At 42.5% G+C, this 26,233-nt stretch overlaps 1 protein-coding gene across 1 annotated transcript in view; it reads left to right on the forward strand.

Annotated features, from left to right (window-relative positions):
- FARSB (phenylalanyl-tRNA synthetase subunit beta) overlaps positions 1–26,233 on the forward strand; it is an 88,507-nt gene that overhangs the window by 30,180 nt on the left and 32,094 nt on the right. The window contains exons 12-15 of the mRNA XM_089669489.1: positions 366–573; positions 1,760–1,840; positions 3,658–3,750; positions 6,795–6,912. Coding sequence (XP_089525615.1) covers positions 366–573; positions 1,760–1,840; positions 3,658–3,750; positions 6,795–6,912 — 500 coding nt within the window. The remainder of the gene's footprint in view (positions 1–365; positions 574–1,759; positions 1,841–3,657; positions 3,751–6,794; positions 6,913–26,233) is intronic.

A 26,233-nucleotide genomic window follows, 5' to 3' on the forward strand; every position in this document is an offset into this window, starting at 1 on the left:
TAAGAAGAGAACTGAGCTTGGAAGTATGGCTGTGGTATCTGACAGGGCTGCATAAGTTTTAGGATTTGATGGACAGAAATACAAATCTTTTGGCAGGTAGAACTGCTTCCTTGTATGTATTTTAGCTGTGTATATTGGTGTTTGCTTGGAGTTCACAGATTTAATTTTGTTATTTTCTTATTGATAATTTTCTTTACATTATCATGCACACTATGATGTTCAGCAAAAGTAACAGGGGTTGACAAAACCTATAGCTGTGTTATTTATTCTATTTTAATTTTGAAGCTAAAAAGCTTACATAAAGTTAAAAGTTTAATTTTTTTTTTGTATATTGAAGGACACGTTTGTGTGTTGTTTTTCAACAGGGAGACACCAGCTAATTTGGCCAAGTTACTCACCCGAATGTGTTTGAAATCGCATGTGTTGGAAGATGGCGATCAAATAGGAATTGAGATTCCTCCAACAAGAGCGGACATTATTCATGCCTGTGACATTGTAGAAGATGCAGCTGTAGCATATGGTTTCAATAATATTCCAATGACCATCCCCAAAACATACACCATCGCTAACCAGGTGGGAAGTCCATCCCTCAGCTTAGCTAATGTTGAGAATCTCTTTGGGTATAAGGAAACAGACATAAGTTGGGTCATTTCATAGTACAAAAAAACATGAGAATATTTGTAATGTGTAGTAATTAGCTTTTTACCTTTTTGCTGAGGTTTTACCAGTGAAAGATGAATCTGATTGGGCATTACCAGATCCACCAATAAATAAGTCTGAATAGGAAACGTTCAGTGGATGATTGGAGGACTGTGGAAGGATTTATGGCATCTCCTCTATTATTATACAGTATTTCTATAGCGCCAAAAAGTTTGCTCAGCGCTGTACATTGTAGTGGGGGGACAGTACATGAGACAATACAGTAACAACACAATACATGAGGGGTTCGAGGGCCCTGCTCTTTGGAGCTTACAATCTAGGAGGGAGGGGATAGTGGTACAGGAGGAAGTGGCTGTGTGGGATGGAGTGGTAGGAGGAGTGGAGGAGATCGGCTGTTAGGTGAGGGTGGGGTAGGCTTCCCTGAAGAGATGGGTTTTCAGGGTGCGCCTAAAGGTGAGGAGGGTAGGTGACAGTCTGATGGATTGGGGTAATGAGTTCCAGAGGATGGGGGAAGTCCTGGAGTCGGGCATGGGAGGAGGAGACCAGGGAACTGGAGAGTAGGAGGTCTTGTGAGGAGCAAAGAGTACGGGTTGGGTGGTATTTGGATATCAGGTCGGTGAGGTAGTTTGGGGCAGTATTATGAATAGCTTTGTATGTCAATGTTAGTAGTTAGAATTTTATGCGTTTGGCAATCGGAAGCCAGTAAAGGGAATGACAGAGGGGGGTGGCGGATACGGAGCGGTTGGTAAGGTGGATGAGTGTGGCCGCAGAATTCAGGATAGACTGAAGTGGGGAGAGTCTGTGATGAGGAAAGCCGGTGAGGAAGGAGTTGCAGTAGTCGAGTCGTGAGATAATAAGGGAGTGAATGAGTTGTTTAGTACTCTCTTAAATTACTCTCTTAAATTACCTTCTGTGTAATGCTGGCTGATTACCCTCTGCTTTTTGGTGAATGTATTGATGATTGGTATGTCAGTGCTATGCTGGATGGATAGCAGCAGCTTTCCTTATTTCTATGTAAAATACTTGTATAACAGTTGCATTTTTATACTCTTTTATTTTCATGCTTGTTGTAACAGAAATGCTTATCTCTATTCCCTAGTTTCCCTTAAATAAGCTGACTGAATTGCTGCGACAGGATCTGGCTGCAGCGGGGTTTACAGAAGCTCTGACTTTTGCCCTGGTACGTTCTGTCTTTACCTTCTTGGGCTTTTTTTTTTTTTTTCAAGATATAGGAGAATATTTAAAGGTATTCACAGTTTGTGTGTCTGTGATGTGATGTTTGTAAACATGAGATACAGTTTAAGGGTTCTTGCACATGAGGTGCTTGAGCCCGTTTATTGTATCTGCAGCCATATTTCCTTCATCCAGGCAGCCCAGGTGCAGCATGCAGCCTGTTGTTAACATAAATGGCTATGTGCCACTGTACTTTTGTATATAATGATTCTGTAGTAATGATTCTTGTGTATATAATGATAATAGTGTTTGCAAAAAAATGAAAATTTCATAATAAAAGTCACATAAAGTGGTAATAACCCAAAAAGAAAATATAAATATATTGTGACTTACCAATCTTTAAATGCTTCTGCATTAGTTTTTTTTTTCTGTTATTTTTACCTGGTACTTTGGTCAGTAACACACTTTCTGTCATAGAGTGTCTCCACTCTGGATGGAGGAGCAAAAGAAACCCCTTTGGTCAGCACCATTGTTAGTCTGGGGACAAGGTAGCGTTGGATGCACTAGCAGATTTAGATGGACATAGACTAACAAATTGAAGCTGAACTCCAGCTAATAATTTGTAAGCAGTTTTAGCAACAGGTTTTTTTTTTTCTTTTTGCGATAAATGTTTTACATAAATGAATAAAAGCCTCTCTGTTAACATTAAATGATTTCCATCCACCCTCTAACTGCTACTTTGTCTGGACAGTTTGGTCTGTTAAAGGAAGAAAAAAAAAAAAAAATCAGACTTGGGCCCCTTTCACACTAGTGGTTTGATCGGGTCTGCCTGTCCATTTTTCAGGTGGACCCAATCGGAACCTCCAATCTCCTCTATGGAGCGGCAGATGTAAATGGACTTGTGTCCGTTTACACCCATCAACATCCAATCCGATCCGCTAAAGAGAAACGGAAGGGATTCCTTTCCCCTCTGTCTGGGCAGATCAGATTGAAGGGCATTTGGGTGTAAACAGACAGCCCATCCGTTTCCATCCAACTGCCCACAGAGCAGAGTGGGCTGTGTCCGTGTTCGCTCTGCATAACCAGAGAGGACACTGTCCTGTCGTCTGGCTTGCTCATCTCTGTTCAGTGGGGGATCAGAAGATAGATCCCCCGCTGAGCAACTAGATTCAAGCTGCTTCCGCCTGGTGTGAAAGGGGACTTAGGGCTTGATCAAATATTTATCAAAACCGCGCTGTAAATGATAACCACTTATGCCTTTTACAACCCTGCCAGCTGCCAATAAAATTACACTCCTGTGCTCCTCAATAATTACATATTGGGGCCCATTCACACTAGCACTTGGGGAGCTGTAAAACCCTACGTCAACCCCCTTTAGCTGCAGAGGCAGCAGCTTGGAGTGTACACATACCCCTTGTCATTTACAAGTGGATAGGGCTGCTTTGCAAGTGCCCCACAACTGTGGGGTTCAAGGGATTAAAGTATCCAGTGAGGAGACAGTTTTCAGCTTCCTAATTGGCTGACGGGGCTGACGTCATTCCAGTACAGCCGAAGTGTGTTCCAGGAATGCACGCTGAGATGCACATGCACAGCTCAGTGTAGATTCAGTAGAAAACTGCAAACAGGCAGGTAAGTTTGTATTATTGGGAAGAGACATGGCATGTCTCTTCTGCAATAAAAAGCTGTCTACTCACATTTTTCTAAAAGTTAGGTTTATTTTCACTTTACTGAATCAGTCTAATAAGGGTATAATATTGATTATGTTGTCCCTAATTCATCATTCTTTCCTGTATGACAATTGTATTTCATGTCTTGTGCCTGCAGTGCTCAGTGGAAGACATTGCTGATAAACTGAGTGTTTCTGTCTCATCCACCAAAGCAGCCCACATTGCAAATCCCAAGACTGCCGAGTTTCAGGTTAGTTCTGTTTGAGCAATGTCGGCACTTTTCTCTTTAGTTCATTCTTCTAAAACCAGAAATGTAGCCTTGGGCGTATAATGAATTTGTGGGTGAGTGATAATCTATATTGCGGGTCTGTATATATATTTTGCTTTCTATGGTTGCAGTCAGTTTTTAAATGAAATTTTAGACTTAAAGGGAAAATTCAGTGTATTTTCATTGAATAGGTATTTTGGGTATTGCAGTAAAAATAAAGAGCAGATGCCTGTATCCCGTGCTGTGTGTTGTGGCTCTGTCCCATGCCCATATGTCACTTCTATGACCTGTAGTGACACAGGAACCAGCAGGTGACACCACAGTGCTATGGAGAATGCAAGATTCCACCACACTGGAAAGGTGACATAGTTACCAGCAATGTGGCATCCATGAGCTCCCCTGTTCACGCCGACATCTTTGCTCAATCTTTCTAGGGTTTAGCATCTTCAGCCATTGTGATTATTCTCCAAATACAGAAAGGTTTCTTCACAGTAAGAGCTATGAAAATGAGTTGGTTCAGGCCAGCTTAGTGGATTGCTTTAATAAAGGCCTGAATTATTTCCTAGATACACAGAATATAACTGGATACTAACATTTATAGGTAAAGTTGATCCAGGGAATATTCGATTGCCTCTCGGGGGATTAGGAAGGGATTATTTCACCTGCAGGAGCAAATTGGATCATGCTTTGCTGGGGGGTTTTTTTTGCCTTCCTCTGGATCAACTGTGAGTATAGGATTATAACTTGTATACATACACTTACATACATATTTTTTTAACATTAGGATTGTAGTTTTGTATAAAAGTTTTTTTTCAGTTTAGTCTTTTGAGGGAGCGCTCTATGCAATTATGCAATGTAAATGTTCACATAAGATAACTCACAGGGAGTGCATTGCTTTCCATTAGTTCATGACTTATACACTTGCACATCTTGGGAGCAGTAAAACACAACTACTGCAATGCAGATCCTGCATTTATACATGCATGTACACCGTGTACTGATTTTTTTCATGTTTAAATTAAAAAAAACCAAAAAACTATGAACAAAGAATTTAAACTATCTCTAAAGATGACCCAATTCTACCTCAGCTAAGATACCCAGAATGTGTACTTTAGGGTCTAATTCAAGGGTTGAGTTACTTATTCTATTAGGTTCAGCCACCACTACCATCCAAAAGTATTGAACGGAGGGACATGACCACACCATATGGAGAAAGGTGCCTACAGAGGAATGATCATCTGCTGGAGGGGTCAGCTGAAGGAGGCATAGTGGCCAACTGTTGCAGGGTAAAATGGGCTCTGTGAAGAAACATTAGCTGTATAAACCTATCTTGAGCAGAAATTTTAGTGGCTCATACAAGTATCCCAGTCTTCCTCATTCACTTCTGAGAAATCAACATGCCATTTCCGGTATGTGTGATTTGACGTGGTTGCATAAGCCAGGGAAAGTCTAAGGTATAACAAGGAAAGTGGTTTCTCCATAATGCTTGAAGTTGGCAGTCTTTCAATAGGGTCAGACTCTAGAGTAGTAGGAGCAGGGAATTGTGCCTAGACTGTATTTCGCAACTGCAAACACCTTAAAAAAAGAAAAAGAAAAAAAAAAACCCATCCTATTCGGAAGATTATATTCAGTTCTAAGATCGGAAAACCCAACATAATATGCTTAAGGCCCACCACCCCCCATGCCTTTCACAGTTGTGGATGTGGGATACTTTGCAACTGTGGAAGGTTAGGTTTGCCCCACAGGGTATATGTGAAGAGAAGTATTTTGCTCTGGCCTTATGCCATACCAAATGAGAAGTTTTCATTAGATTGGTAACAGCTGGAGGAGACCATCTTAGAGGGGAAGTAGAAAGTGTACAGTAGAAAGCTGGCTGGTGAGGTATCTCTTTGGCAGGGTTTTTGAAACAGATGAGTGATGTTGTAAAGCCTGAAAAAAGGTCATAAATTGCCCTTTATTCTCACTCTGTATGAGCAATGGATGCACTCAATAGCACCATTTCGGTTGCCCTCTTCCTCAGTATAGCTAGCACAATCACAATGTTTAGGACTGTTACACTAGATATCCCGTTTGCCAGTGCCTCTCCAAAACAAATATGTGTTCATCTCTGTGATGTCAGAGGAAATAACCTGCAAAACACACAGCAATTTAATGAACAGAAAATTGCTTGTCAATGTGCTTTAAAAGGCTTCTTGATGTGCATAAAAATGCACATCAATGGAAGGCAACGCACATCCAATTCTCAAGCATTTTTATGCATTTTATTGCATACACTTGTGAGCAGCCATAAGAATATTGGAAAGTGTTAAAGGGTGGTAGTTAGCTTTGTTGTTTTTTTTTTATTGTTCTTCATTCTATTTCAGTTATGTCATGTGACCATTTTCAGATGCATATAGTGCTTAGTCAAGGTAAAGTTTGTGTTTTGACACTCAGGTTATGTTCAATGCTGATTCTATTGAGATTATGTTTAGGACATTCTTCATGTGAGGGTGAATTTATGTAATCATATAGCACTGTTATGGCATGCCAAATACTCATGCACGCTACCTGCACAGGAAAACAAGACAATATCAGTGCCTTATGTTATTACAACAGGGCATTGTTTTCCTTTTTTATTTTTTTCTTCCTAATATTATTGAAATGTCACAAAGAGAGAGTCATTTCTATGTACCGCAGCTCAGCTGCAATATATATAAATGTACAGACAGGGGGCCCCAGTGCAGTTCAGAAAAGTGCAGACATGCCAGAGGATTCCGTACCTGCGTTCAAGTATAAACAAGGCACATGGTAAACAATTGTTTAATTTGTTTAGTCTTCACACGTGTGTGAACAAGCCCTAACTTAATTTATTGCCATGGCCTGGATGTTAAAAACTATAAATTAAATCTATTTGATTTAATTATTACTGCTGAAATATTAATGTCTGAAAAAATGAGTGCAGAATTGTAAATTCCTCTCTGACATTCTGTTAAATGTTCAGATCATGTAACTAATCTCTAACCTAATCTTGCATCCTCATTGATTAGGTGGCTCGTACAACCTTACTCCCAGGTTTACTGAAAACCATTGCTGCAAATCGTAAAATGCCGCTACCTTTGAAACTGTTTGAGATCTCAGATGTTGTAATGAAGGACTCCTCTAGAGGTAAACATCAGTTAATTATCTTTTACCCAATAGAGAGAGAGATCATGGTCATATTGGCCACACCCATTTCATCTTTCATCACCACCAGCATTGTTATTCCTGTACTATTATGCTTAAAGATGATGTATAGTCACAGCATACTCTTTCATTTTATAACATTAGCATTGTAATAATACTAACAATAGCTATTATTGACAATCCAATATAAGGTTACTTGATAATTGCTGAAAAATCTCCTTTCATGTTGCGAGCGCTGCATGTCTGCTACATTCCCTCCATGCTTTGCACCTTTTCTGCCATTTACATTCAATTTCTAGGGACTACATAACCGTGGTACCTTGCTGCCTGCAATCTGTGATTCCTCTGCTGACTTTGCCTCCTAAAACTCCTCTTCTCAGCAACTCTGTAGTTCAGAAGGCAGGCTCTGTGTGACAAAGCAGTGCCTACGCACAGGGCATGGTGAATACGTGTCACATAATTTATTAAAGTAAATGCATGAGAATCTTCACAAAGTAAACTAGCAAACTTCAAGATCATACAGGTTAAGAAGAGGAACCTCTTAATCTTATTTATAGAAAAAATTTAACTGCAATGTTAACACAAATATATGATTTCTTTATTGTACATCACGGAACACAAAGGATATAATCATTACTCTCTGTGTTGAGCGCCATAGGTGAATGGACACTGGCAGATCAATCAAACAGGAAGTCCTCTCCTATTTAACCCCTCCTATACAGGAAGTACTTAAATTTTTTTTTGCTGGTGCCTGTAAAATGGATGGTCACTTTTGTGCTGCATGTTCTCTTGGAGCATACTTAGAGGTCCAGAACGGTTCTGCTGAGAATCAAGGACTTTAAGTGGATCTATTCTAAAAGCTGTTAGCCAAAAGGGGTGATACCCAAGCCTTGCTGGATAAGGAAAAGAATCCTCAGGGTTTTGGCTGTAATGTGACCTTTTTGGGGTTGAACCCTGCGTTACAGAACCCTGTGCATTTTCTAATGACCAAGGCATTTTTGGCAGGGTGCTCTACAGGTCCAAGGGAGTGGACCTCAGGAAAACATCCTTGAAGGTCTTTTATGACAGAGTCAGCAGTAATGGGTAAAGGTTGGATTCCTGTTATAATTCAGAGTCCTGCAGCGGGAATGGTAAGTTTACATTTGCAGTGTTTCTTTGGTAAAAAAACAAAAACTGACTGTCTGGTCATTCTCTCAGTGGCCACTGAGGGCAGTGTGTTTTTTGGTCTGGCTGGGACGTGCTCTGCGTGCTTAAAAAAGGAGTATTGGGCTGTAGTTTTCTCCTCCAGCCACTAGAGGGTGCTGGGCCGTTCTGTGTAGCCTACTCTTGTGCAATGGAGGCAGGAAGTGGAGGGACAGCCATTTGATTATGGTTGAAGTCACATATGGGCTGAGGGATCAGTGAGACTCCTGAGAAATGAAACAGTATGCTTTTAGGAAGCAAAGTGGGGCTTGTGCGCATATCTTCGTAATTGCAGAACCTGCATCCCTACATAAACTACATACTTGCATTTGAACTGCATGTTTGCATAAACTGCATGCTTACATGCATACTTGCATAAACTGCATACTTACATGTGTATTTGCATAAACAGCATATGTGCATACCTGCATAAACTAGATACTTGCGTGCACTGCATATGTGTATAATACTGTGTATATACACAGTTATGCATATGTCTATAATCTGCATTCTTGCTTAAACTGCATAAATGCATACTTGTATACCTGCATAACTGCATAGCTGCATGCTTGCATACCTGCTTGATTGTATAACTGTTGACCAACATGGCTATGAACCTGCATCTATGTGGGACTGCATAATTGAGTTTTGGCAAATACAGCGGGTAAAATAAGTATTGAACACATCACCATTTTTCTCAGTAAATACGTTTCTAAAGGTGCTGTTGACATGAAATTTTCTCCACATGTCAGTAACAACCCATGCATTCTATACATGCAAAGAAACCAAAACAAAAAAGTTAAGAAATTAAGTTGTGTGATAAAATAGAATGACACGTGGAAAAAGTATTGAATACATGAAGAAAGGCAGGTGCAAAAAAGGATGGAAATTCAGGACACCAGCTGAAATCTATCAGTAATTAGAAAGCAATCCTGCCCCTTATCAGTGCAAATTAATATCATCTGGTTCAGTCTCAACTGATGGCCTATAAAAAGGTGTCTTATTACCAAGGTGTCACATAAGAAATATCTCATAATGGGCAAAAGCAAAGAGCTCTCTCAAGACCATCGCAACCTTATTCTTGCAAAACATACTGATGACATTGGTTACAGAAGGATTTCTAAACTTCTGAATGTTCGTGAGCACTGTTGGGGCCATAATTCGGAAGTGGAAAGAACATCATTTGACCATAAACTGGCCATGACCAGGTGCTCCTCTCAAGATTTCTGACAGCAGAGTGAAAATAATTATCAGAACAGTTGTCCAAGAGCCAAGAACCACTTGTGGAGAGCTTCAGAAAGACTAGGAATTAGCAGGTACATTTGTTTCAAAGAAAACAATACACAAAAGTAATACACTCAACCACCATGGCCTGTATGCACGCTCACCATGCAAGACTCCATTGCAGAAGAAAAGCTTGTTTAAAGTTTGCTGCACAACATTTACACAAGCCTGTGAAATACTGGGAGAATGTAGTCTGGTCAGATGAGACCAAAATTGAACTCTTTGGATGCCATAATACACACCATGTTTGGAGGTCAAATGGCACTGCACATCACCCCAAAATGTTGGGATCATCATGGTGTGGGGTTTTTTTTTCAGCATATGGTACTGACAAGCTGCATATCATTGATGGAAGGATGAATGGAAAAATGTATCAAGACATTATTGATAAAAATCTGCTGCCATCTACCAGGATGATGAAGATGAAACGAGGATGGACATTTCAGCAAGACAATGATCCCAAACACAAAGCCAAGGAAACTCTCAATTGGTTTCAAAGAAAGCAGGTAAAGCTGCTGGAATGGCCCAGCCAGTCATCTGACTTGAATGCAATAGAAAATCTATGGAAAGATCAGAGTTCATAGAAGAGGCCCAAGGAACCTTCAAGATTTGAAGACTGTGTAAGAATTGGCCAAAATCACACCTGTCTAATGCATGCGACTAGTTTCTCCATACAGAAGACATCTTGAAGCTTTCATTACCAAGAAAGGATTTTGTGCAAAGTATTACATTTCACAGAGTGTGTTTAATACTTCTACCCTGTGTCATTCCATTTTATTACACATATCTTAATTTCTGAACTTATTTTTCTTTTTGTATGTATGGATTGCATGGATTGTTACCAACTTGTGGTGAAAATTTCATGTCAATAGCACCTTTAGAAATATATTTACTGAGAAAAATGGTGATGTGTTCAATACATATTTTACCAGCTGTATATTTGCTACATTATTTTCCTGTTATATGAGATAAATGGTCCCAGAAGAGGGAGGCAGCCAGGAGGCAGGTGCACCACCCTCAGGTCCAGTGTACTTGGGGGTAATCTGGCAGTGTTCGCATTTCCGGATAGAGCAGTGGTGTCTGGTATCTGGGCCACTGTGTTTGACTTGCATTGCAGCTATTCCCGGCGATGGCTTTGGCAGCTGCAATGGACTGCAGCTGCATCTCCCTGAATGCTCCTGATCTCATATGAGCCCGGAAGCTAAGCATGGCCTGTTTAGTACTTGGACTGGAGACTGCCTGGGAATACCAGGTGCAGTAAGCTTTTTCCGAATTGCCAGAGGGATCTGTCCCTGGGTTATTGCAGAGTTCAAATGTTTCCTTCCAGTGATAGGGAAGATGGTAACCACTGATGCCAGTCTCTCTGGTTGCGGGGGGCTGTTTTGGGGGGTGGCTACAGTTCAGAGGCATTGCTCTCCAGAGGAGAGAATACTGACCATTAATATCTTGGGACTTTGGGCAGTACACCTTGCTCTGGATTATTGGACGAACCAGTGGCACAGGTTGTGGTCAGGGTTCAGTGCAACAATACCAGGGTCTACAACAAGTTGGACAAGTGGTGTCCAGAACGAGAGTCCCACTGGCAATAAGGGTAGATGCACTGGTAACACTTTTGGGACCAGTTCTCCCTAATCTATGCTTTTTTCCTGGTTCAACTATTGCCACATCTTTTGTGCAGGATTAGGGAGGTGGTAATACTGATAAAAGTGGTAGCCCAGCCTAGCCCAGGAGAGCTTGGTACACCAGTGAATCTGGCAGGGGACCCTCCTTGAGCACTTCCAATCCAGCCAGACCTATTGTCCTGGGTCCAATAGTGTATCCTGCTTTACAGTCGCTAGGATTGAAGGCTTGGCTATTTAAGCCCAGGTCTGGACAATCCTGGGGGTCTTGGGTCCTGTTTAGTCCACAATGTTGAGCCCCAGGAAGCTGGCGTCAGGGAGCTTCCATTACAGGACCTGGAAATCTTATTTTCGTGGTGTGAAACTATGAAGTGGCACCCGTGGGAAGGTGTGATTAGGAGGTTTTGTCCTTTCTCCAATCAGGAGGGGAAATGCAATTGGCCTTAAGTACCATTAAGGGTCAGATTTTAGATCTATCCATTTTTTTACAGAGACTGTTGGTTTCTCTCTCCTTGATTCACACTTCATGCAGGGTGTAATGCGAACAGTCCCACTTATCAGGCCACCCTTGTGTCCTTGGGACTTGAACTTGGTCTGGGCTGTCCTTGCAAAAGCCACCTTTTAAACTACTTCATGAGACTCCATTAGTCCTTTGACTCAAAAGGTGGCTTCTTTGGTTACTATCACTTCAAGAAGAGTGTCAGCTGGTGGCTCTTTCATGCAAGGAGCCGCCACTCTTGGTCTTGCTTAAATAGTTTCTAGTTTTCACTTGAATCAGGACAGTGTCTTGTCTTTCTTTTTTTCCTTGTCCATAGTCAGCAGGGGACAGATCGTTGCATACTCTGATTGTAGGTTGGCCGGTCAGGATTTTCTTGAGTTTGTCGGCATAGGTTAGGAATCCTGGTTTGTACTGCCAGAAGGGCACAGGAAGGGCAAATGGCATCCAGGTCAACTAATTCTCATTGTGTCCGCCAGTTAATCATTCAAGCCTATGGTTTGAAAGGGCAAGATTGCACCCTTGCAGGTAAGAGCGCACACTGTCAGAAGTGTTAGAACCTCTTGGGCAATTTACCATCAGGTGTCAGTGGCTCAGGTTTGCAAGGCCCCCACCTGGTCTTCAGTGTATACGTTCATGAGGTTCTAACAAGTGGATGTTAGAGCTACAGAGGATGCTGCCCTTGGCTGCAGTGTGTTACGGACGGCAGAATAGGTCCTTGGACTGACGAGTATTTGGGATTTGTGTCTCCCTACCCTCAAATGTATTGCTTTGGGAAATCCCAGATATTAATGATTATAGCCTGCTCTGTGTCCCGTGGTGTACAATAAAGAACATTTTTTTCTACATACTTGCCTTTTAAAACCATTTCTTGGAGTACATCATGGGACACAGAGGTCCCTTCCCTCTTTTTTTTGGGAATCTCAATGCTTGCTACAAAACTGAAGTACTTCCTATTTGATTGATCTGTCAGTGTCCATTCACCTATGGGTGGTGCATACCCCAGATAGGTATGATTATAGCCTGCTTTGTGTCCCGTGATGTACTCCAAGAAATGGATTTTACAGGCATTGGTAAGTATGCAGGAAAAACCCATACACAATACACTTTGGGGGCCTTTCACACGCTGCATTGTAACACATAGTTTTTCATACTTTGAGGCATATTGTTAGGAAGCTAATTCAAAATGAAATTCAGTAGATGAAAATGTATTTATTCTGCAGCACAGGTGTGTTGTGTTGCAGAAATGTTCATGTGTAAATAATCCCTTCACATCAAGTGGCATTGCCTGCATATTATCTGAACTACAAATAGCTTACTAGCTCCCCTGTATACTCCAGGGAATCCTCCAGTGCAGAATTCTAACCTTGAAATAGCCAGACAAAAAGAATAAGAACAGATGGTCAAAGATGGGCTTTCCTTGGATGTGGCCACTAGTATCTAGTATGTAATGTAGTCCTCTTTCATCCCATTGCAGGAGTCACAAACTAAAGCAGTTTCTTTTGAATCTGTTGTGTTTAGCTCCCATCTTTCTTTTTGTGACAGATGCATTTTTAATTTTATGATTAATAAAAAACTATCATCTTTGCAAGTGTCCTCAGTTGACCTTTTTCTAAAATTCCCCTTGCTATAATGCTGGTTGGGCTTTACACAGCATTACATTCCTATGCACAATTTCCTACCACATTTCTATGTAGTTAAAAAAAAAAAGTTAATGTGACATTAAAAAAAAACAAACAAACAAAAACTGAACTAGGATCAAGACTTTGTGTATTTAGTCCTAATTTTTCTTTTTTCGCTCTCTCCACATAAGTCTTTTTACTTTTGTTTTCTAAAAATAAAAACATCTACAGCTGGAATGGTTGATATTTGTAAAAAGGAAAACAACTAAATTGCCTGAAATTTCTAAAGATTCATTTTGTGGAGTTTGCAAATTTTATTTCTCTGCTATTCCTATAATGTCAAGGAGAGGGCAGTACCCTCCATGACATTGCTGTCTTACTTGGTTTTGCTTTTAGTTCATTTATAGATACTTAAAACACTGTCTCATCATCTTATAAACAGTCTTGTTTTCTGTCAGCACTTAGAATTTAAATTTCACTTTTGGATTCCTTCCTGTAAGTGTTGTATAGTCAAAGAAATACTAAAATAAATGTTTTCCTCTTAATATGCCCTGGGGCCTTAAATCCATGTGTTTTAGATGAGTTTAAGTGCGTATTTACAAACATTTATTTTCCTTGAAGGAAAGGTATTAAGGAAGCCATCATGCACATTTTTTTTGCAACTGCATATGTTCAAACACAAGCAAAATGCAGTCTGCTTGCCTTTTCTAAGTTCCTTCTTGTACTATCGCCATGCTTTTGGTGCAGTTTTTAGGTGTGGTATAATTAGCCTAAATACAATGGAATGAATGGGGTGCTCCACCTCTTCTGGTCATTGTAAAAGTACCTGATCTTTTTACTGTTCACCACCAGAGGGTAACACAACATAGAACAAATCCTATCCACAGAGGCATGCTTGGAAACTTACATAGAGCAGTGATTATATCCAAGGTGAGGCAGACCACAGCAACCAGTCATATCAGTGAAAAGTGCCACCAGACTGAGTTAGTTCTCTCTGCCCTAAACAGAAATTATTGTTCTTTTACTTAACTATTTATTAACTTTTTACCCCAATGTGTATACTTTTTAATCTCCCACAGCTGTTACCTTTGTATCACTCAACCCTTCCTCCTAGATTGTAAGCTCTAATGAGCAGGGCCCTCTGTTTCCTCTTGTACCAAATTGTATTGTAATTGTAATGTCTACCCTCATTTTGTAAAGCGCTGCACAAACTGTTGGTGCTATATAAATCCTGTGTAATAATAATAATCAGAAATGAATCGGAGTCCTTCATTTAAAAGGGAAGTCCTGATCTCTCTTGGGCAGCTGCTATATTTTAACTCCAGTACTCTCTGCAGTCTAACCTTTGTAAAACAACCCCCATTGTATGCATGCACTGGGTGTATGAATAGTTCACTGAAGTGCACGGCTTGCTTCATGAACATAAGAAGTTCTCTGGGCCCCCATACTCCGGACATGTTGGGTACGCTCGAGATACAGACCTTTTGAAGCTTGACAATGTACAGCTGGGTTGCGGCTTTCTCGGGTCTGTTACCAATTTCTTTCCTTACTTCTACAAAGACCAAGTCTGCAGCTCATTTGTGATTTTCCTTATCTTGTTTGTCTACCGTTTATGCCATTCTCATATAATCCTCTTCTCTTTGTCTTCATCATACTGATTACCACTTGTCAAGGCTTTCTATATATCCTTTACATGCACAGCTATGCTTTATAATCCACATATATATTGTACTGGTTGTAAAGGTAGCTATAGAGATTAAGAACTGGTCAGACACAGTATATGGTTATGACCAGACCTGTAGAACATGCATGGAGAGATGGGGAAAGTGTGGGCAGATTCCTCTGCTGCCAGGTTATTTCTAGGCAATGGCAAAAGTATGGAAATATTGCATATGGCTAATCAGTTTTTTTCAATATCTATCACCTAATGGGTGTCTGATGTGGGGAATCATCACCAGATGAAGCAACAACTGCCTTTCTTCTATGGGTGCTTCACGCTTTTTAGAATAATAATAATCATCTGTACTGTTAGCTAAACGGATTTATGCTTGATATTTAAATGTTGCAGTACACAATAACATGTATTTATCTCCTTCTTATACAAAGATGCTCATTTTACATACATGGGCACAGAAACTTCACACATAAAGAGAATCTTTCCCAATACACCAATATTTTTCTTGCTTGTGTTTCACTTTAGAATGTGTTTCAAATTGTAGACAATTAACAAACGTTTTAAATCTTTGAGAGAGAAAATTCATATCTGGTTGGTTGCTGTCGTCCACACCACAGTGTGTTCTGTGCAATTGTTTTTTGGATTAAACCACCCAATGTACAAAAAGGATGCAAATCAGCTATATCAGGCAGCACAGTGGCTAAATTGTTAGCACTTCCGCCTGGCAGTACTAGGGTCGTTGGTTTGAATCCCATCCCCGGCACCACCTGGCTGGAGTTTGCATGTTCTCCCTGTGCCTGCGTGGGTTTCCTCCGGGTACTCCGGTTTCCTCCCACACTCCAAAGACATGCTGGTAGGTTAATTGAATCCTGTCTAAATTGGCCCTAGTATGTGTATGTATGAATGTGAATTAGGGACTTTAGATTTGTACGTCCCTTGAGAATTAGGGACTGATGTGAATGTTCAATATATAGATGTAAAGCGCTGCGTAAATTGGTGGTGCTATATAAATACCTGTAATAAATAAATATATTTGCCACCAGTAATGCACTGATTAATATTGTACCACAGATGTCTTCTGAATGTCTGACAGACAGGTTGGGACAGCAACTTTGCGTTGAGTCTTTGTCGTTGGATACTGCTTGCTGGGAAATTAGCTCTCGTTTACTTAATTGTGTATATGCATGTCTAGTGAATCCTTGTGCATGAGCCCCTTTAGGATCCGTGTAAAATCAGCATAATTTTGGAGAAAATAGCTGGCAAAATCTCAGCAGACAGGTGGCTAATGCACCTAAAACCTGATGATGGTACATAAAGTGGTTGTAAACCCTCACATATACCCAATAAAGTGACTGGCCTCAGGTGATACACAGAGATGAAACAAATCCTCCTACATAAGTTGTATCTTTCCATCTGCAGTCTTTTCTTCTCCACATCCGTTCAAAGTCCACAATTATAAAGCTTGTCTGAGAGCTAAGAAAAAAGGAGGCAGAGAGCTGAAATTACACACTTCAGAGCTTAGTGAGGAGAACTCTGAGAGCTGATTGGAGGAAAAAGAAACAACCCCTTCCACAAAGCACAGATGTAAGGCTGTCGGTTAGCTGGATGTCCCTCCCCATCACCATTTTTTTCTTGGTGTCAGGAAAACATGTCAGAAGTGATTTATGCTGGTAGCAGAGGACTGAGTCAACACACAGGACACTTAGTGCTCCTAATTGAGAAAAATACACACCATAGAGAGAAATGCTTTGTTCATATTGCATGTTTGAGGTTTGTCACCACTTTAAAGTGAAACTAAATGATATTCTTATTCTCCAAAAATAATTTATTATTATTATACACGATTCATATAGTGCCAGCAGTTTGCTCAGCACTTTGCAATATGAGAACAGACAGTACAGTTTCAATACATTCAATATAAGAGGACTTCAAGGGCCTTGCTCATTAGAGCCTACAATCTAAAAGGGAGGGTTAAGTGATATAAAAGGTAATAACTGTGGGGGATGAGCCAATGGAGAAAATAAAAGTACAGTTGTCAGGTGAAGGCAGGATCGGCTTCTTTGAAGAGAAGGGTTTTCAGGGATCTTCTAAAAATGCACAGAGTAGGAGATAGACAGATTGGGGTAGGGAGTACTATAGGATGGGAGAGGCTCGGGAGAAGTCTTGGAGGCGAGCATGGGAGCTGGTGACAAAGAAGCTAGAGAGCAAGACGTCTTGGAAGGAATGAAGAGAATGATTTAGTTGGTATTGTGAGACTAACTACTGATGTATCTGGGGGCCGAGTTGTGGGTGGCTTTGTAAGTCTATACACATCCCTTACTTAATGGCCCTGTATCTATTTTTCATGAAAAATTTTTACTCTGTTTTCTGCATCCTTGTAATATCCTCTGCGAGCTTCTGAACCACCCCTCCCCCCTCACTTTCGTTTGTTTGCAACAAGCAGCGCATACTAATTGTGGTCACATGTACTGCTCTATCTTCACTACAGATCCCATATCCCTAGTCCTTAGTCCACCTCAGGAGTGTGCAAGAGAAGGTGGCTACACTCCTACATACTGTGACACCATGCAAAATGAACGTAGCCACCCTGTAACAGGATAACAGGAAGTCAGAGTAGCCAAAACAAAATTAGATCTTTTTTTTTTTCTTAGTTAAGAATATATACTTGAATAGAATTTTTTAATTTTACAATTAGCGTTTATTGTGACTTTAGCTTTGGGAACAATAATTTAACAATTTCTGTTGATAAATGTGGATACACATAGTACCTCTCTTAAAACCACAAACAATGTAAAATGGAACTTGTGCTTCCAGTACATTCTTGTCAGTATCAATCTGTTAAGTGGTGACCATGTGTTCCCTCTAAACTCAAAAAAAAGCGAATGACAAAAAAATTTCTTAGAGAACAAAGGGCCAGTCCACCTAACATTGATATTTCATTAGTAGATGCTGGAGAGTTAAAGAATCTGCCTTTTTTTTTTTTAAATCTTAGGACTCTGAGATCTCTGTATTGAGTTCCTGGATCTGCACATCTGTGAATGGTGAATATAGGGTGTTCCCGTCCTCCTTTTTTAGATTTTCTGACTTTATTTTAAATGATGCAGTATACAATAGGAGGAGCTGGAGCACAGCATAATGGGTGGGAACATTCAAAACTTTAGGCTGAGCAGGAACAGTATTGCAAATTGTTGTAGGGAGACCTTGTTGGTTTTATAAGAAGCCAGGAGATCAATGACAACAACAGACTCCACCTAGATCAGAATGAACTCACGTACAGATACCTTCTTTGACTTTAGATAACACTAGCAGTGTGGTATAATGCATAGACCTGCACACACATGTAGAATGGCTTTGCGGCTGTCAGAAGGCTGAAACATCGGTCAGTGCCTGATGTCTGCGGACATCTTTAGACTGACGCTAAGCAACTGATTCATGAAAACTGGTAAAAAGTATATTTTTTGTTGAAGTATAGCATCTATTTTGTAATACATTGCTATAGAGGAAATTTTTCTTATACTTTTAATACATCAGCTTTCAAGTGTTCTCAGTAGTATGTTCCAGCTAACAATTGGACTGCAAACATTATTATTAAATTTTCACACAAACATCTACAATCAGGGCTCAAAATTGCAAATCCTCAGCTACTAGCCAGGCTTACAGAATTACTCGCTACTAATTGCCACACCCAACACATACCCCGCCCCTAAACACGCCCTCGTATATTCTCTCATTAAATTACACTGTTAAATGTTTTGTGCAGAATAAAGTTACATAAATATATACTTCCCTTCATACCACCTTCCCCCCCCACAGCTATGTCCTCTACTCTGCTTAAAACACACCCACTCCCACAGCCATGTACTCTACTCCCATTCTCACCCCCCAGCCATGAGGGGGTGAACAAAAAAGAAAGGGGGGTGAGGGAGTGTGAGAGAGAAGGGGGTGAGGAAGAGAAAGGGATGAGAGAGAGGGGGTGAGGGCAAAAGAGAAGGGGGTGAGTGGGGGAGAGAAAAAAGGAGGGAGGTAAGGGAGAAAAAGGAGGGTGATCAGTATGTCTGCTACTCACAATTATAGCACCATTCCCCCATAATATGAGGTTATAATGCGCACACAACGCCCCTCTTAGAACACATGGTCTCTATTATGGTACAGTGCACCCCTACCCCAGAAGATACGCAGGGCCCCCCTACTACATAAAGTGAATACAGAGCCCTCCCCCCCCCCCCCCAAACTACACACACAATTACGTCTCCTCTCAGCCTGTCACACTCCTGTTTTCAGCTCTCCGGTCACACACAGCTGTTCCCCCTTCCTAACATTGTTACATCCTTAGTTCTCTCACCGGTCCGAGAAGTTTCCTCCTCCTCGGGCTCTGTCAGTCTCTCTCTTTCTCCTCTGAGGACCGGACCCGCAATGCGCAATCCATCCTGTGGCCCGCCCCATCCTTCCAGAGCATGTCATAGGGCCCCCTACTGACCCTGGGCCCTCAGGTAGTGTTTGAGTGCCAGAATGGTTGATCTACTCCTTGCACCTGCACCCGGCTCCATGACCATCGGCTATCTAATCTATCATCCTTAGGATTTGCCGGCCCACTGGGCAAATGCCAAGTCTGCGCCTGCTTTTCCCCACAGTATTTACACTCACCAAATGTGAGTTGACATTTTGAGTGTGTGTATGTATGTGTGTATACATACACAATATATTGCTGAAAGTATAGGGACACCCCTCCAAATTATTAATATTGTTATACAGGATTTATATAGCTCCATCAGTTTGCGCAGCGCTTTACAATATAAAGGGAGACAGTACAATTACAATACATTTCAGTACCGAAGGAATAGGAGGGCCCTGCTCATGGAGCTTACAATCTAAAGGAAGCAGGAGGTGGTACAAAAGATGATAGCTGCAGGAGATGATCTGATGGAGGTGACTCAAGTACAGTTCTGAGGTGGAGGTAGGGTAGGCTTCCCTGAATAAGTGAGTTTTCAAAGATCGCCTAAAGGCAGACTGGGCTGACCGGATAAACTGGGGTAGGGCATTCCAGAGGATGGGAGAGGCTCTGGAGAAGTCCTGGAGGCAAGCATGAGAGGAGTTGACAAGGGAGGTAGAGAGCAAGATATCTTGGGAGGAGCAGAGCGGGAGATTTGGACGATATCTGTGGATGAGGTTGGTGATGTAGCTAGGGGCAGTGTTGTGGATGACTTTGTATGTTGTGGTTAGTATTTTGAATTTTATACATTGGGTTAGTGGAAGCCAGTGAAGGCATTGGTAAAGAGAGGCTGCAGTCAGTTGGTAAGGTGTATGGGTCTAGCAGCAGCATTCATAATAGACTGAAGGGGGGATAGCCTGTGTAACAGTATGCCAGTGAGGAGAGAGTTGCAGTAATCAAGGCGGGATATAACCAAGGCGTGGATAAGTTGCTTTGTGGTGTCATTGGTCAGGAAGGGGTGGATTTTGGAAACGTTATGCAGTTTGAGGCGGCAGGATTTAGCCAGTGATTGGATGTGGGGCCCGAGGAAGAGGCCAGAGTCTAGGATTACACCTAGCACCCTGGCATGAGGGGAAGGATCAGTGGTTGTACTGTTGATCTTAATGGTAAAGTCAAGCTGGGGATTGTGTTGAAGGAAATATTGAAAGGGTACTCCAATACAAAGAGGAAGAAGAGTGGAGGAGGAGTTGTTGTATGTGACACTGAAAGTGCGCTGAGAAAGGTAAGAGGAGAACCAGGAGAGAGAGTCACAGAGGCCAAGGGAGTAGAGTTTACTGAAGAGGAGCCAGTGGTCGACTGTGTCAAAGGCAACGGAAAGGTCTAGGAGTATGAGTATGGAGTAATGGCCATTGGTTTTAGTAGTTAGTAGGTCATTAGTGTGTTTTAGTCGTGCAGTTTCAGTGGAATGTTGTAGGCGGAAGCCAGACTGTAGAGCAGTGCTTCTCAGCCTATTTGCCTTCGGGGAACCCTTGGCAACAGGTTTGAGATCTTGGGGAACCCCTGAATAAAAGTTTCACATCTACAGTGCACGGAACATTGGATCTGATCAGCGAGCTGTAGATATTACAGCAATTAAAAAAACCATATCAAATAATAGATTAAATATTTAACTTACCTTCTTAATGTGAAACTTGGGCTTGCTTTTTTCCACACAGATGCTCAATTCTGGGTTGAACTTGAGATAAGCACACACGAATTTCATCTTCAACTGAAATTAAACAATTTTGTTCCTTGCTCTTGATGCTTGTTAACAGGAAAAAGCTTGCCTGCACATGTAGGAAGTAGAAAACTTCAGCAAAACATTTAAAGCTTTTCTGTAAATGGCAGGATACTCTTCTTTGACTGAAATCCAGAATTTGTCCAAGGATAAATCCTCAAACCTCATCCTGAGGGTACGATCAGACTGCAGATCACAAGGTTATTCCTGTTCTTTTAAACTCAAGTTCTCTGACTGAACAGAAGACTCAGAGAAAGGGCTGCTCACCCAATCATACATTTGTGTTGAAAGAGAAGGAAAATAATATTCAATTTTGCTCTGCAGTACATCCAAGTGGCTTTCAATTAGACTTGAAACTTGCAGGTATCCTTCCTCACTTCCAAGGCCAAGCAACATAGGAAACATCTCCAGATTTCCTTTAACAACATGGCTTTTCCAAAGATTCAATTTCCTTTTAAATCCAAGTATCTTGTCACTTGAAGTCAGGATATTTTCTCTAGAACCTTGCAGAGACTTGTTCAGCAGGTTTATGCGATTAAAAATGTCAGCTAAGTGTGCCAGTTTCTGCAGCCATTCTTCATCTTCAGAGCACACAGCAAAATCTGACCTACTAATTTCTTGAAAGTACTTTTAGTTCTTCTTTCAGCTCAAATACTCTAGAGAACTTGTCCTCTGCTAAGCCACCCGATTTCTGTATGTAACAAGAGTTGCGTGGTCTTTTTTTCATGCTTTCACAGTTTTTGAAACATTCATGAGTGAACTGGTCTTTGTTTAATAAAGTTCACCATTTTTGTTGCATCATCGAGAACACTTTTCATTTCAGCGCCAAGAGTTTTGGACATGAGCACTTCTCTATGAATAAAGCAGTGTGTTGTGACATTAGGGTTTCCTTTTTTCAAGTGAGGAAAAGCCTTTCATGGAGCCAAACCTTGATGGTGCACACCATCAGTACAGATTCCAACACAACTATTCCAAGACAGGCCTTGTGATTCCAGGTAGGCAGACAAAACATTAAATATATCTTGATCCTTGGTTGTTTCAGTCAGCTCTTTGCAGCAGAAAAAGTTTTCTTGAATTTCACCACTATTTTCAAAATGTACAAATGCTACAAGATGGCATGCATTGGTGATATCAGTGGACTCATCGACCTGGATAGCGAAGCAGTTTTTTTCAGGATATCACACAAGACCTCTTCCACGTGACATGTCATCAATACGCTGAATTATTGTACTGTCTGAGAGTAGAACCTTTTCAATTTCCTTTACTGCAGCTGCTCCTAGCATGTGATTTACAATTATTTTACATCCTAGCATTATTATATTCTCACCAACTGTGTGACTTTTCCTTTTCTGGACAATAATTTCTGCCACCAAATATCTTTCTGCCTGAGCCTTTTTACTAATGGAGACTTTTTTTTAACAAAAGCTGTTCTTTGCTTGCTTTGAGATTCCAATAGCCTTTGGAAATAATCGGCACCTTTAGATACCAAATGGCTGTGGTTTGTAGCAAAGTGTCTTTTCATATTTGCTGGAGCCATTGCTGTATCATCAGGGCACAGTCAGGTGTTTGAAAATTAAAACTCCCCCAGGGAGTTAAAATAGGGACATACCCATAGTGTAGCAAGGTTTAAAAAGAGTAATTTTATTCCTAAACTGTTTTAAAATTGATGCAGTAAATTGTGGTTATAAGCAAGTAAATATGATAGTATGCAGGTACACAGGACTAACCGTCCGATATTTAAAGATGGCCGCCGGAGCTGCACGTTGCTCCGGCGGCGTGACATCAACGGCGTGATGTGGCTCCTTCTAATGCATTTCATGCACGCGTCTTTAGAGGGGAGCCGCCTATCACACCATGAAGCTCGCCGCTTCTGGGGGTATTGTTGAGGGTGGAGAGATGAGGGGGTATTGTTGAGGGTGGAGAGGTGAGGGGGTATTGTTGAGGATGGAGAGGTGAGGGGGTATTGTTGAGGGTGGAGAGGTGAGGGGGTATTGTTGAGGATGGAGAGGTGAGGGGGTATTGTTGAGGGTGGAGATGTGAGGGGGTATTGTTGAGGGTGGAGAGGTATTTTTGAGGGTGGAGAGGTGAGGGGGTATTGTTGAGGATGGAGAGGTGGGGGGGTTGTGTTGAGGATGGAGAGGTGAGGGGGTATTGAAGAGGGTGTAGAGGTTAGAGGGTATTGAAGAGGGTGGAGGTGTGGAGGGTATTGTTTACGGTGGAGAGGTGAGGGGCTATTGTTGAGGGTGGAGAGGTGGGGGGGTATTGCTGAGGGTGGAGAGGTGGGGGGGTATTGCTGAGGGTGGAGAGGTGAGAGGGTATTGCTGAGGCTGGAGAGGTGAGGGGGTATTGTTGAGGGTGGAGAGGTGAGGGGGTATTGTTGAGGGTGGAGAGGTGAGGGGGTATTGTTGAGGGTGGAGAGGTGAGGGGGTATTGTTGAGGGTGGAGAGGTGAGGGGGTATTTTTGAGGGTGGAGAGGTGAGGGGGTATTGTTGAGGATGGAGAGGTGGGGGGGTTGTGTTAAGGGTGGAGAGGTGGGGGGGTTGTGTTGAGGGTGGAGAGGTGAGGGGGTATTGTTGAGGGTGTAGAGGTGAGAGGGTATTGAAGAGGGTGGAGGTGTGGAGGGTATTGTTTACGGTGGAGAGGTGATGGGCTATTGTTGAGGGTGGAGAGGTGGGGGGGTATTGCTGAGGGTGGAGAGGAGAGAGGGTATTGCTGAGGATGGAGAGGTGAGGGGGTATTGTTGAGGGTGGAGAGGTGGGGGGTTTGTGTTGAGGGTGGAGAGGTGAGGGGGTATTGAAGAGGGTGGAGGTGTGGAGGGTATTGTTTACGGTGGAGAGGTGAGGGGTATTGTTGAGGGTGGAGAGGTGGGGGGGTTGTGTTGAGGGTGGAGGGGTTGTGTTGAGGGTGGAGAGGTGAGGGGTTATTTTTGAGGGTGGAGAGGTGGGGGAGGTTGTGTTGAGGGTGGAGAGATGGGAGGGTTGTGTTGAGGGTGGAGAGGTGAGGGGGTTGTGTTGAGGGTGGAGAGGAGGGTGGAGGTGTGGGGCCTATTGTTGAGAGTAGAGATCACAATCACTGGCCCGCACTATAGCACCCTGCAGCCTGGCCCCCTCCAAGAAGTTCTGCAGCAACTGAAGGAAAGGAAAGTTGTCAGAAGTGGGGGGGGAGCCTGGTTCAGGAAAGGACACTTTGCAGGGTGGAGTTACCCGGCAGCCGCTCCCTGGGGAGGGTCGCTGTACATCTCCAGGGAAGAATGCACTCCTTAGCTCAGGGAGAGTGGGGCCAGTCTGGGAGGGGACACTGCACAGAGTCTGTACATTTAGGCCATGCCGGATACAAAAGTTACCGGGAAGGGAAAACAGCAAAATGCACTTAGCACGGGCTGAAGAGGTTAAAGACGGCCCTGTGCCTCTGACTGCTCTCTGTCCCTCCTGCACTCTGCATTACTGCAGCTATAGGACTCTGGCTGTGCTGTGGCAATTCATAGTGCAGGGGGGACCAAGAGCTGCTGGAGCACATTTCACAGTGCAGGGGGGATGCAGACAGCTGCTGGCTGTACAATAGGTCAGGTCACCTTCCAACTGAGTCACACGCTGTCATATACAAGCCACCTCCTTCTTCGGCTCCCGCTCTCTGCACTCCTTCCTTTTCCGCCCCCTGACTTTATAGGATCCGGAAATATAGAGGAATCACCGGGTATTCATGTGCGCTGACAATACTGACTGCCAGCGCTCCTTATGCACAGCATTGAAAATACATTTGGCGGTATACATCCGCTATAATGTAGAGTTGCCGCAGAACCCCCGGTTGAGAAACACTGCTGTGGAGGATCAAGAAGGTTGTTGTCGGTGAGGTAGCAATTCATACAGTTGTGAACAAGGCGCCCGAAAAGCTTGGAAGCAAATGGGAGCAGTGAGATGGGTCTTACGTTATTCAAACAGGTAGGGTCCAGCGAGGGGTTTTGTTTAAGTATGGGGGTAACCAGTGCATGTTTGAGCGGGGTGGGAAACGTGCCAGTAGAGAGTGAGAGGTTGAAGACGTGGGTTAGACAGTTTAGGATGGAACAGGAAGGAGGCTGTAATAATTGTGAGGGGACACGTGGTCAAGTGAGCCTTGGAAAGGAGTTCGGTAACTTCCTTGTTGGTAACAGGGTCGAAGGAGGAGAGTATTGAGTGTGATGTTGGGCCTGGTACGTTGTTTGGAGGAGGAAGCTTGACACTGGAGATCTCATCACGAATTGTGTCGATCTTGTTCTTGAAATGACTGGCAATCTTCTGGGCAGTAAGTAAGTTGGTGGGTGGAGTGAGTGGGGGGTGGAGTAAGGAATTAAGGGTAGAAAAAAATTGAGGATTGGATGAGAGGGTTTTGATGAAAGTGTTGTAGTAGGTTTATTTAGCAGCGTAAAGGGTGAAGTCTTGCAGGGATTTAGTTTTACGTCATGCTCGCTCAAGATCACGGCTGCGTCTCTTGAGACGTCTGGTGTCATCTGTTTGCCAGGGGTGTGACAGGCGAGGCCTGGTTCTGGGCGTAGAAAGAGGAGCAAGTGAGTCCAGGGAGGATGATGGTAAGTTGTTGTAGGCAGATGTGGCAAGGTCTGGATACAACCTGAGTGCAATTTTATTATAAAGGCACTTAGTAGCAGAGTGAAGAAGGGAAGGGCTGAGGTGGTGGAGGTTTCTACGGGTAACTGTTTGCTGGTTGGAGGCGAGGGATGTAGGAGGTAGGGAGAGTGTGAAGCTGCTAAAGTTGTGATCAGAGAGAGGAAAAGGGGTGTTAGAGAGGTTACAGGGAGTGCTTAGGTGGGAGAATACAAAGTCGAGGGTGTTGCCGTTAGAGTGGGTGGTGGTTTGTGTCCATTGTGTTAGGTTAAAAGAGGAGGTTAGGTTGAGTAGTTGAGAAGTGGCTGAGGTGTTAACTAGGATGTTAAAGTCACCAAGGATGATGGCAGGCACCTCAGAGGAGAGAGAGTAGAGTAGCCATGCAGAGATGTCATTAAGAAAGTGTGAAACTAGGCCAGAAGGTGGGTACATGATTGCAATCCTCAGACAAACAAGAGAAAAAAGACGAATACAGTGCACTTCAAAAGTGCAGAGGGACAGAGAGGGAGGTGTAGGAATAAATTGGAATGTTCTTTGTGGGAAAAGAAGAAGTCTAACTCTGCCCCCTTTTTGTCCACTGGGTCTGGGCGAGTGAGTCCAGAGGAGACCACCATGGGACAGTTC

This window comes from Staurois parvus, unplaced genomic scaffold (genome assembly GCF_062004578.1).
Source record: "Staurois parvus isolate SC_StPar_1 unplaced genomic scaffold, SC_StPar_1.0 ptg000078l, whole genome shotgun sequence".
NCBI lineage: Eukaryota > Metazoa > Chordata > Amphibia > Anura > Ranidae > Staurois > Staurois parvus.